The sequence below is a fragment of the Calonectris borealis genome, chromosome 21 (assembly GCF_964195595.1).
Source record: "Calonectris borealis chromosome 21, bCalBor7.hap1.2, whole genome shotgun sequence".
NCBI classification, from domain to species: Eukaryota; Metazoa; Chordata; class Aves; order Procellariiformes; family Procellariidae; genus Calonectris; species Calonectris borealis.
This window is the reverse complement of record NC_134332.1, coordinates 7,842,874-7,856,041: the sequence shown is the minus strand read 5'-3', so window position 1 is coordinate 7,856,041 and position 13,168 is coordinate 7,842,874. Positions and strand designations below refer to the sequence as shown.

The window sequence follows — 13,168 nt, the reverse complement described above, 5'->3', positions numbered from 1 at the left end:
GAAAGGTAGGAAGTTGGATAAAGAAATCCCAGTGGATGGGATCCTTCTCTCGAGACACTGGAGATACGGTTTGATTTCCTGCCATGCTACAGACTCCGTACAAGTGGATGTGGAATTGTGATGACGAGGCAAGTAGCCACATGTCACCTGAGTGGCGATAGTTGTGTGTTTGCTCCTGACCTGTCATAAATGGGAGGTAACGTGAATTAACCTAGGTTGTCATGAAGAGGGTAGTATAAGGTAATGCATTTATCGTAACCCTCCTTCGCTTCAGTCTAAGCTCCTTTGCATGTACTGCAAGGCAGGGATGCAAATCCTGACAGTTACAGTTACTATGGCTCAGCTGGCACACGGTTAGCACGTTAAGCACAGTAAGTTGTGTGTCTGAGTCCAAAATCTCTCTGTGCTTCAGCTCCCCATCTGTAAAATGGGGATAGTAGCACTGTTCTATCTTACAGAGATGTTGGGAGGACAAATGCATTGAAACCAGGAGGTGGCCTGTTACCACAGTAATGGGGACCATATGGACACCTTAATATAGAGATACAGTTTGCACTAGTCCCACATTACAGGTGCCTCCCCAACGCAGATGTCCAAAGGGCAGCCAGGCACTGTGACCACCTCCTGCCTCCGAGGGCATTGCTTTTTCTGACACTTTTCTTCATATCAGCAAAAATGTTTTGCAGAAAGATGGTTCCGTTCTTTTCACTGCGAAATCACGTTTTGTGCCCACAAAATTTTAAAACCTGGCTCACAAAAGAGCAACACAAATAATGTTGCTGTCCTTCCCTTGTCCCTTATGCCATGTTCTCCACCCATCTTTCCGCTCTAGTAAGCAATGGGACCTGCTGTTCCTTTTATTAATTTGCTCTATGTCATATGTATATTAATATATTGCATAAAATATTTTTGCCAGACAATATAAGCTGGCAGACAAGAAAATAAAGAAGGGCCGTGTATCTCAGAGGGTCTCATCCAGATTTATTTCTCTCTCCTTCACTGAAGTTCTTTGCGGCTTCCTTTGGGATGTGCCTTTAAACAAGTTCATCTCTTCCAGGGAGAGAGGAAAGATCATTTGGAGATTGTTTGCTGTTTACTCAGTCACGCTAACTCATCTTGCCAGTTTTCTGGCGGCCCCAGCCAAGAGCTTTCGCCTCTGACAGCTTCTGTGCTCTCTCCTTCCTCCTCTGATTACGCAGCCCAATCTGTCACCCTGCCGACGGGGGTCTCTACCCTGCTGATGGCTTTCCACACTCGGCAGTAATGACTTTTGGCAGGCCGGGAAGGCGCGAGAGCTTCTTCCCCAGCTTGGAGAGCCGTTAGGCCCTCTCTGCCTGTTAGCTAAAGCACTTTGTGAGGTTCTTTGGTAAATAAATGAGTCATTTTAATCCAACTGACAGCCTGGCACCTGAGCAAGCTGCCTTCCATCTGTACTTCTAGGCCTCATGTAGGCAGCCAATTGTCAAGCTCAGGGCCTTCAAGACCTCACCATTGAGTGTCTTTCAAAAGCAACTTTAGCAATTTCCTTTGCCCTAATTAGATTGTGTGAGAGGGACTGAGCAAACCAAGGCCCTTGCAAAACTTTTGTGGCTGTGTTGGTTCTGATCTTCTGCAGCGATATGCCTCGCTTTTGGTGTGGCCTTTTTGCCCTCCGTTCTCTTGCACCCACCCCTCTGTACCCCACCACCACGAGCACGTGCTGGTAACACGAATTGTTAAAAGCAGAAATTTCAGCATTTCTGGGCGTCCTGGATTGTACCTTGATACTGTGCCATTCTGTGGCTTGCAGTTAGGATCGGGGCAGGAACATGGTTAAAGCTTCAGCTTATCGTGTTTGCTTGGCATCTGGGTTTTCTTTAAAATTGCGCTGGTGTAGATTATTTCTCCTTGCTCCTGTGAGATGGTCACTTAATTCTCCCTTCCATTGCCCATTGAAAGGAATCAGCGGTGACCTGCTGAGGTGTTATATTCTTGATTTCCCTGTTATTAAGGAATGGTGGTGTGAGGTCATGCATGGAAAGGGGAATGCCGCCTGGGGCAGTGGAAAAGAAGGGAGAGTAGTACATTGGAAATCTATCGGGCTTCTTGAAAGAGCACTGGCAGCAGGTTAGTGCTTCTGTGTGTGGAATAAATGTAGTGCTAGTAAAACTGGATAATTGTTTCTTGAGCTGTATTCTCTTTCCTGGTAAGGTGACCCACAAGTATTTTTCTAAAGATCTGAGAAGCAAGAAGCTCACGGGCTCTGCCAGCAGAGGAAAGCAAATCAACTCAAACTTTTTATCCTAATTCTACCTTGCTGCTGTCTACTAGGGTCTTTGAGGAAAAGGAGCTACAGGAGACGCAGGTGGACTGATACTGAGGAATCTTTGAGAGTTTGCAAAACACTCCAATTACCAGTAAATCCCAAGACACTTCTGAAAGAAAGCCAAGTTAAACCCCAGGAGAATAGCTGCTGATATGTGTCAGTAACAGCTGAGTGGAGTTGGTGGCATTGTGAAAGCAATAGTGAATACTAGGCTGATGATGGGAGAGAGCCTCCTCCTAAAATGTTGTCCCTGGCTATTTATTAGGCTTTTGGTTGACTTTTCAACTTTCCTACTTGCTTTGGCAGTAGTTAGTTTCCCAGCCAGAGGTGTTGAGAAAAGGTATCTTAGAAGAGGAGGGAAAGAATCTGGATGGATGAGAGGGAGGGCTCCTGCCCCTGCCATCTACTTCTCCTCCCCACATTGGAGGTCCTGACCACAGAGACGGCTTGGCTATCTGTTTATTTTGGGTAAACTGACCCTGTCCCAAGGTCAGAGCCCTCTCATCAAACACAGCCTTTCCTAGACTACTGGGTGTGAGAAAGAGCACAGTGTAGGAAAAGACCAAAGACTTGTCAGTGTGGAAGTATATAACAAAGCCAGCCAGATCGGAATCAGACATCAGCACTCCTGTCTGATCACGCTGTAGAGTTTATAATCTTGTTATCCTGGTAACTGCTGTACACGTTCCCCGACTTCTCTTGATTTATTTTCTCCAACCTCCTTTAAATGGCTTTTTGTACATCTGTTCATTCTGACTCTGGGAACAAGTCGTTTCTTAATGAGCGTGTTGGAACGATAGTGTATATTATTTCAGAGTGGGCGCTGTGGAAAGTGTCTCCTCTTTTACTGCAGTTGGAGCCACAAAGCAACCTGGCTAGTGCTTATGGGAAGGCCTTTGCTGCCAAAACATCAGCTTCGTAGTCTTTTAACGTGTGTGGGAGTTGCATGAAAACACTTCAGTGGGTGGCTGACACATTTTTAGTACATTAAGCTCCTGCTTACGTTCTTAATATATTCTATTTTGCAACTAGCTAAAAGATACATGTGTTCCAAAACATTTCCTAACAGAGTTAAATCTGCACACCTGCTCTGCTATTGCGCGTGGTGAATGTAAAATCCAAGGAGTATGTGAGGACATTACTAATGAACAGAAAATCAAGAAGGGAGATTGAAACGTGTTTGCACTCTCTCTCCGTTTTGAACAGTATTTAAACTCTCCTTTCTCTTTGAAAGGGTATGATTTTTGAGGTATACTGGCTGTGGGTAACTAAAGGGTCTCATTCAAGTCCTTCTCCAAGTTGATGGGTTTTCTCACCAGCTGGCACATCAAATAACACTCCTGACAGCAGCTCTTCAGGGCTGAGTTTTGTTTCTCCAAATCAAAGCCAGACTGGAGAAAATCTAAGGGATAGCTGAAGTCCCCTCTCCTCGAGCTGTACTCCAGCTTCCTGCAGATTCTGCTAAATTGTTTGTTGGCCTTTCATCGTAGGGCGAGGTGACCTGCAAGTCATCTGCTCTTCAACTTCAGACCATCGCCTAGGAAACAACTAATTATTTGTAGATGGAGATCAGTGCATCTTTGGACATTCCACTCAAGGTCTACGATCCTTGACCATTTGCTTTATGGCCATTTTCCTTTTCATCATAAGCAGCCTGTTTTTAGTTCTTAGGCTTGCTGTGGAGAAAGGTGTACTCAGAAATAGTGTTGCCTTCCAGAGATTTAATTCTGCCTCTCTCACTGTTTGGGTAGTAGGTGCCTACAAGCAGATCTGTTTTCATCAGTGAAACAAACTGAAGAACCAAAGGTGTCACTACCATTAAGGCAGTTGATGCTCTCAGGTATAATGTAAAGGGACTGTAGCAGACTGCTGTAATTCAACACCACCCTTCTGAAATAGGTGGTTTTATGTCCTACTATGGCTTTGGGCCATAGTAGTGGATCATTTTTTATTCTATTAGTCTGTTAACAAACAATATTCCTTGCGTTGTAAACCCTCAACATTATTTCTGACCTTCAGTCCATCTCTCCCCAAACTAGGCACATAAAATTCCCACTTGCATAGCCAGTTGTTTCTTGGCATAATTGCCATCCCAGAAGAGTTCTTACTTTGCTGATATCTTCAAAGCATTTTTACAAAAGTAATTTCCTTATTAATTTTAAAGGACGTTGCAGCACGTGGACTAGACCTGCCTCAAGTTACATGGATCGTACAGGTAGGTTTGCTGTATATGTATATGTGTACATATATATTAAGTGCAGTCTTGTTCAGATGAAATCGCTTTCCAGTCCAGACCCTCTTTCTGCAGTTTGCTGGTCTTTGTGCTGATGCCTACAGGTGTGGGAGACCCACGTGTTCCTGACTGCAGGGCTGGGACTCGAGGTTTTGCTAGGATACAGCATTGCTGTCATATCTTTGGTTTTGACGGTGTGTTTTCCTCTTCAGTAACTCCAGTGTTATCAACTGTGTAATAATATTCCACTGGCTGGGAGGAAACACCCTCCGTTTCCCCCCACAGGAAGCCAAATCTTGTGCAGTACTGGCCATCTCCCTTGCAGTTCTGTGTTTCTATTTTTCTGAGCTTGCTGGGGAGGCAGTTCCATGAGGAGTTTAAGTGTGATCCTAGTGTTAAACATTGCGTAGCCCAATAGTGTCTGTGCAATGACCGGAATGTTTCAAGTGAGGCTTTGCTGGGTTGGGCCTGGGGCTGGGTAGCTGTAAGCGTTCAGCTTTCAGTAGAACTGCATAGTTCAGATTTTCCCTGAAGGAAAAAAAAAACCCACACAACAAAAACCCAACACTGCTGCATTGCTGTTGACAGAAATATTGTCTTTGAAAAAGAAAATAGAAACTAAGGGAGATGGATTGAACCTTAAAAATAGCAACCTGTCATTTCAAAGAGGAAGAGGAGAGCAGGAAGCAGATTTCGTTTCTATAAAAGATTTATAATTAAAAAAAGGTTAGTTGAATTGAGGAAAAACTGATCCAGAGATTCTCGTCTATCAAGTGACACCTGGGTAAAAAGAACAGGGCACAGACCCTCAACAAAGCGTTTTAATTTCTACCTCATACCTCCCAGGTAACAAATTTGATTTTAAGTTTGCGTTTGTAAAAAAGAAAGGTTTTGTAGCAGCTAGCTAGTCGGAGAAGGCTGGGGAAGTGAAGTCTTTAATTCCCAGATCTGTATATTAATATAATTTAACCAAAGATATAGTTGCCAGTGTTAGAACGCAGTGCAAATTACCTAAAGCCCTGGGAGACTTCTGTGTGTCCAGAAGGTGAAATCTCAGCTGTCCTGAGAGCTGTGTCCAAGAGCAAGGACCTGCAGGGAGCAATTAGATTGCTCACAGCATCTTACTCACACCTCTAGCCAGTAGAAACTTTGCCAGAGGGCACAGGTATAAACACTAGAGTGGGCTTTGGTTGTTGGGTTTTTTCCAGTTAAACTGCTGAGGGCTCATTTCTGAGCAGTATCTCTGTGCATGTTCATTTTTTCCAGGAAAGAGAGGAGGGGGGGAAGAATAGGGGGAGGTTAAAGGGAGGGAAGTATGTCACCCTTTATCAGATCTTGCAAATGGCTGGGCAGTTTTGATTCCCAGTGAGGTAAATGAGAGGCACCGCTATATTAGGGGGGGCTTTAAGCAACATTTTCATAGTACCTGATAGTTGCATGTGGGAAGACAATTGCTACCTGTATCATATGCTGCCGAAAGCACTTACTCCCTCATCTCTCTTAGATTTCTTCTATCCAGTAACCAGCTATGATTTGCTTTAACCAAAACAAAGCAATTTAGCCCAACTCCAGATTGGAATCCGTCATCTTTTATTTTATGGCTTTTCTCCCAAATGCAGAGCAGGCAGCTTCCTGCTCTGGGGGGGCAGTTCCTGGGGGTTGTTTGCTTTGAGGTCTGTGGGGAAATTTTTTTTTTTTTTTTTTTAAGGTAAGCAAACAGGTTCCTGACGTGCCTGTATAGAAATAAAATGTAAAAGGCAAAGAGAGACACTGAGATGGGGAAACTGTCCTATTATCTGAAAGTTGGCCAATGTGTCACATTCACATGTCAAAAAACTGCTGTGGCTGAGGGGGCTGAGTGATGGTTACAGGGATGAGCCCGACGGGCTCTTTATAAACAGGCCAATTCCAAGGGAGGTACAGCGTGTGGGTTTTGCTAAGATCCCTTTTGTTTCAGACGAGCGGGCTGAGTGTCTCGTTTATAATTAACATGCTGTGTTCTGTTAATTTCTCCTTTCCCTTCTCATGTTCCCTTTTTGAAGTATAATGCTCCGGCTTCACCTGCGGAATACATCCACCGGATCGGGAGGACGGCTCGCATTGGCTGTCACGGGAACAGCCTGCTTGTCCTGGCGCCTTCGGAGGCAGAATATGTCAGCTTGCTGGCTTCTCACAAGATTAAGTGAGTCAGAAACGCGAACAAAAGTTTCAGCTCATCCTTGCTAATTAACCTTCCATGGCACTTTCAGCGGGACTGTGTCTCGTGCAGGTTTTAATAAGAATTTATTAATTCTTGTGATCCAGGACCAGCCCCAAACTAGCAAAAGGAGAAAAGGAAAGTGTGTGAAAATCATCAGCCTGACAGATTGTGTGTGAGTGAGTGTGTGTGGCGAGGGGCAGAGAGGAGACGATAGTCGGAGATCCTTTGCACTCTGTTGTTATCTCTCTGGCCCTGGGTTCAAATCGTGGCTATGCGGAGATCACAAGTCAAATGAGCCTGTCAAATGCTAACTGGCCATCTGCCTGCATAGCACCATATTGTCAGAGATGGTGCTTTCTCTTCAGGAGAGATCCGGAGGAGAAGTAGCTAGGGAGCTGTGGGTCATATCTGGCAGGTAATTGGCCAAGATGTGTTGTGTAAGTGGCTTGTGACAGGAATAGTAGAGGCTTTTGCAAGTGGTGAGTGCCCAGTATGGTCCTGGAAGGCAGTAAGGGGGTGGACTCTACAGACCAAAAGTGGGGTGTGCTTCCAAGCTGACTGAGAAAGCTTCTCTTACACCGGCTCTAGCTAGGACTTGGGAGCAGACGGTAAGGAGAGCAAGCCAGGCTGGGTAAGGACCAGCCCAATGTGCAGTCACCTACCTGATGGCCGACACATGATGAGATTTTACTCCAGCTCTGCTTGCGCAATGGTCCTTTTGTGGATAAAAACACAACTTGCTGCTCAACATTGCTAGTCAGGAGCGCTGTCGGGTCTCAAGCCTCCTCAGCAGTCAGCTGGATATATGTGACTCCCCTTGCTCCCTGCACTGCTGTCTCTCGGCGTTTCAGAACAGCAGCCGAGTAGAGTCCCTTCAGTGTTGTACTAGTGTTGATGGAGCCCTGTAAACTCACGCGCAAATTAGTTCTCTTTTATTTCTTGTGTTTATGTCGGGTGGAGCTACTTGGAGTCGAATTTAGTTTTGCATCCTTGAAACAAACAAATGTTGGCAGTAAACACAGGCTTATTCTAGGCTGTGAGCCATTTAGTGGTCTAACAAAGAGCCATCCATCATCCCAGGTAACTATCTATTAAACAGACACCAGCAAGACATGGAGGGCTAAGCTGACAGCGTTTTTTTTCATGTAACAAACAGCACTGACATTTAAAGGTGAAATCCCACATAATTGTGCATTTTTAACTCCAAGTGGAAAGTTCTATTTTTCTATTTTATAATATTTTGGAAGTGCTGGAGGAAGGAGAGGGAAATTTCTCCCCTTTTTTTATTTTAAATGTTCATGCTTTTATCTGATTTTGTTGGTTTTTAACAAGTTTAAGGAGCAGTGTCACTCACGCTGGTAATTATATCTGCTAAGGAGACCTGTTGTGGAGCTAGCCACTATTCTTCAGGAATCTGTAGAAGACTGTGCTGAATGAGCAGAGGGAGGTTTATGTGAATATTATTTTTTTTTCTCCACTTCTCAAATCAGTAGAGCCGAACAACTCTGGGGATTGTCTTTTCTTGTTTGTTTGTTTTATGTTCTTCATAAAACGTGCTGCCCTGCAGATAAGGGACTCGCCAAAAAAGGAGCGTAATTTGCCTTCCTTGACCCCCGTCTTCAGATGGAAGAAAATGAGCGTCTAATTGGCATGGGTGGGCGATTCGGCCCGTTTGCAGTCATGTGTCCTCCGCTCTTCCTACATAGCAGCGCATGGTGTGAGAAGGGGCAACGGGATAGAAGAGAGAGCTGATGAATTACAGAGAAAATGCAGGAAGGCAGCTTGAAGCTAAAGGCAGCAAGTGCCATCAGCACAAATTGCCGTTACCCTTCATAAACAGAGCATTATGGTGATAATCCTGACAATTTAATTCAATGCGAGGGCGAAAGACAGCATGTGTTGGACTGTCACCGATCCTCTTAAGCACTCATAATTTTTTGTTTCTTTACCCTAAGTCTTTGTAGCTTTTGACTTGGACTGCACAAGTTACTGGAGTTTGCATTTTTTTTTATTCTTTGCTTAATTTTTAAATCTCTTTTTTTTTTTTGAGGATGTGTGTTGTGATTTTTTTTTTAATTTGTTTTTTCTTTTTTAAATGAAATTCCCACTGGGTTTATTGAAATGTAAATACTTCATAAAATATGTATTTCTAAGAAGACAAAGCATGAGATGGGTCCCCGCAGCCTTCAGCTGGTGTAAATGAGCAGTGCTGTGCTGATTTACATTGGATGAGGATCTGACCCAGAGTTTTTTCTTAAGCCCCTCCACCCACCCCAGCATGCATGGGAGTAAGTCCAGAAATGTTGAGAGTCGGAAGTAATGAGAGCAGACGTGGCTTTGTTCCTGGATGAAAATCCACTTCGGAATTAGGGATGACTGCCTTTGAAATTGGAAATCGCTCGCAATTAATTTTCACCGGTACCTGAAGCCTCTCCTTGGCTTCCACTGTGGAAAAGCAGCGTTAGCCTTTGCCAAAACGATCTCACTTTGGCTCTGCTGAGATCAGTAATTCCCGTTGGGGCTCAAGAAAGCTGCATGCCTCTCTCTGCAACTTTCTTTTTGGTCTTTGTGCGGCTTGAAGTTGTGTTTCCTCTGCCTAACTGTAAATACGTATGTGCATGCACATGCACATTCGTGTTTTCTGTACGTTTCCTCTTTCTTTTTTTCTTTTTTTCTTTCTTTTTTTTTTTTTTTTTTTTTTTAAAGGTTAGACTCCAAAATGTTCTGTCTCGGCTCTAAGCGTAACTAACAGATTTTCCTCAAAGGGAGGAGGCAAGAAGCAGAAGAAAGTCAGTGAGGTTTACTTTTTTTTTCCCCCTTATGTCTCTTTTAGTTCCTTCAACTGCAATCTAGCAGCGCCTGCCTCGACAGCTATCAGATAATTTCTTTATCTCCTAACGGCGGCCTAACTAATTTATAAAGGAAAACGCATCACCGTGAAGGCACGAGTCATTTCTCTCCCTTCTCTACGGTTGTGCTTGCCCCCCTCCCCTGCTCCCCTCACATGATGCTCCCCGCTGTGAACCAAGTTCACATATCTGTTAGGCTGCGAGCTGGCAGCGCGCCAGGCGAGAGGAGGATCGGCGAGGGGGTGACATCTCAGACAAATCAATGTCAAAGGTTTGACGTTTTCATTCATAGCGGTGTCAAAGCAACCTTTTGGGGGGGATGGGGAGGTGTACTTTTCTCTTGCTTAAGTGGTTGCCATTTATGTTTTAATTTACTGTTATATTTTTCAAAAACAGAGAAACCCTCAGTTGTCTTTTTATGCTCCATTTCCTTTTCTCCCACATCACTCCCCTGCCTTTCTCTGCATCCTCTGCGGAGGAATCTGCTACATCAGGAGTCCCAGCTGCACAAAGATGGGGCTTGTCTCCCATATAGGATATCTTATGGCCACACTGGCCTGTACCTTCCAGGCTAGATGGCTATTTCTCTGGACCATCTCTTTTCCTTTCCTGATGTTACGGTGGTGAGCTGGCTGAGGTTGAAAAGGCAGATTGGAAAAATAAAGATATTTGTCGCTTTAACTGGGAAGGACTGGGGAACAGGCAAGGATCACAGTGTCCTATTACACAGTATGGCAAAGATTCATCTATTTCTCCTAACCAGGTGTTTAGAGATCTTTGAGTGAAGAGAAAGGGGATATCCTTGTTGTTACAATTTCTTTCTATACTTTACAAATTGAAGAATATCAGCAGTGCATCCTTTCAGAAACCGCATACATCTTTCTGACCATCTGAGATTCAGGAGTCTAAGAACTGTTGGAACCTCAAGATTTCTCTCTTCCTTAGACTGATTAACCCCAAATGAACTCCTTGGCTTCCATGCAGTATTTATGATTTATTCTGGTATAAAAAGGAAAAGAATCTCTTTTCTAGAGATGACCTTTGCCCATTGCTGAAAATTTGGGCCCACAAACTTCAGCTTTTATCATCTGAGTAATTCCCTTGGAAATGGGACCCAGTTTGGATGCAGCTGTAATATTAATGGCCTGGAGCTGCACAGCTGTTCCTGAATTGTGTCACCTGGTGTGCGTGTGCCCCACAAGACAGCGTTAAAGAGGAAGAAGAATTTCTAGTCTCCTGTAAATGCACCTCTAAGTAGGACCACTCACTTTAAAATGAAGCAGGTTTGTAAGCGTTTCCAATATCTGGGCCATAACAGTACCCGGCAGTGTCTTGTAAGCAGGGCTGGAGAATAAATCATCTGGTTGAATCTACAGGAGGAATGTGAGTCGACAGAATGAAAATAAATGCCCAGTGTGAAGCCTGGCTAGGACAGCTGACTGAGTCTCCTGTATTTAAAAAAAAAATGCTATGGGGTCCCTAATGGGCCAGGCTTTGGCTTTACACTTCAAATGAGAGTGAAGGTGAGTTTTCAGAATGGGGAAGGAAATCAAACCATGTATTTGGTGTCAGAGGTGGCTTTTGAAGCTATAAATGAATTGAAGGGTGAGTGTGTCCATCAGCAAGTGTGTTTCTGAGCTTTGACCCAAGCAATGTAGCAAGAAGTTGGAATGATGTAAGATCTCGTGGGAAAGAGCAATGATGTGACCAGAGGGAAGGAAGCTGCGGGAGAGTTGGCTTGATAGGAGAAGTTCCTTGGGATCCTGTTGTTACCCTCTGAGCTTGAGTCACTGTGAGAGGAAGGAGCTGTGTCTTCACACAGCTTTAGTTTTAGCTCTTTAGTTTTGGGAGCATGGTCACTAAGATGGGTGGAAGAAAATGTGTGTACACATCCAAGCACTTTGTTCCTTTGAATGAGGGTTGAGCAGTGTCTCTGATTCCAGAGAATCTGAAAGTTAAATGGGGGGGAGACAAGATGTAGGAGAAGTAGCAAAGTAAGCAGAGCACATCTTTCCAGCCTGTATGTGTATGTCTCAGTCAGACTCTTTCTCACACTTGCACAAGCAAGCAAATGCAGACACCTTCTGCTCCCTGCCCATGACATCTAATGTGCAATAAAATGTTTGACCCCTGTGGGTTCAAAGTGGAGGTTACAGATCTCACTGTTTATAGTTACAAAGCAAATCTACAAGAAGCATTAATATTATGACCTGCCTCAACTCTGTTTTGAGTTTCTTTTAGTGGAAAACGTAACCAAATGGTTCCCAATTGTCTTGGTGTTTCTCAATGCAGGGAAAGAAAAATTATGAAAACAACGGAAATACAATTAAAGGCCTAAATTTTTTCCTTAATCAGTTTCTTTAATCTCTGGTTGAGAACCAAGGAGACTTTCAGTGAACTGAAAGTCCACCCTCAATTATTTTGATGCTCTGGTAGAATTGGAGTGTGTGTTGGTGACTTGTAACAGTGACAAGATTGCAGGTAAAATTATGTCTCTGTTCCAGTGAAAGCACCAGTTCAGCTGGGGTCGAGATTTTACAGTAGTTACGCTTTTAGGGTTGCTGAGTGAATGTCTAGGGTAAGACCTCATGTATTTCAGGGATAAAATCTTAAGCTGAATGTGTAAATCTCAATCTTTTTGCTATCCATTATCAGCCTGTGGCTCATTACACATTGTATTTGAAAAGTAGGAGAAATGGTAATTTTTTGTCTTTGTTGCTTCAGTGTTTCAGAGATAAAGATGGAGAAGGTGTTATCCAGCCTGATGAAAGATGATCGCTTCAGGTTGCACAGACCAAGAAGCAAGGTGAGTTATTCTGCTGATTTGGGATTGCTCCAATTTTCACTTACCAGTTAAACATCGTAAGTATTCCTCCCTTAGCTTCCGTCTTTGCAATACAAGGGTTGGTATATCCATGATGTCAGGCAGTGCAAATAATTATAAAACTGCCTTATATCACAGTTGTCCAATCTTTAAGCTGTTATCCTCAAAAAGCAGTCGCTTCTAACTCTTCAGCAGCAGACAGTAAAGGTTTCTGGCTGCAAAAGCTTTGGGTTTTTTCCCCCAAAATGTTTCTGTTCTCCTTGGCTTTTCTGCACAAAAATACTGTTAGAGATCACAAATGACACAAAACTTCTCTGAAGAAATAAGGAAAATGTATTTGGTGATGTGTTACATAGGTTTCTTTATTATCTGTATTTACTTGAAGCCTAAAACAAAGCTCACTGGGTTTACAGGCATCTTTTCACTGACCTCGGCAAGCTTTGGGTCTGCCCTCAAGTTGCTAATTCACAGAACTCAGTCATTTGCAATTGATGCCTTGCGCATTTCTGCATTCTGGCAAGTTAAATCCTCCAAGAATGGAAGTCAAGAATGCGTCAAGCAGGATGCAGCACGCTCTTTTTTTCTCTTGTGGCTGTTTTGCCTGCACGTTCTTTCTGTTATACCATGTATGAGCCTTCTTGTTTCCTGCGGATGACTGTTACAAACTGTGGTGTTCTTGGTAAACATGCTTTTGAAAAATGTTCAGTTTTCCTACATGCCCTATATTTCACAGAAAGCCAGATCTGGCTCATACGAG

At 43.7% G+C, this 13,168-nt stretch overlaps 1 protein-coding gene across 7 annotated transcripts in view; it reads left to right on the top strand.

Moving 5' to 3' along the window:
- DDX31 (DEAD-box helicase 31) overlaps positions 1-13,168 on the top strand; it is a 51,083-nt gene that overhangs the window by 16,148 nt on the left and 21,767 nt on the right. For all 7 annotated transcript variants that reach the window (XM_075170609.1, XM_075170612.1, XM_075170615.1 and 4 more), the window contains 3 exons: positions 4,470-4,520; positions 6,581-6,720; positions 12,312-12,393. In XM_075170609.1, coding sequence (XP_075026710.1) covers positions 4,470-4,520; positions 6,581-6,720; positions 12,312-12,393 — 273 coding nt within the window. The remainder of the gene's footprint in view (positions 1-4,469; positions 4,521-6,580; positions 6,721-12,311; positions 12,394-13,168) is intronic.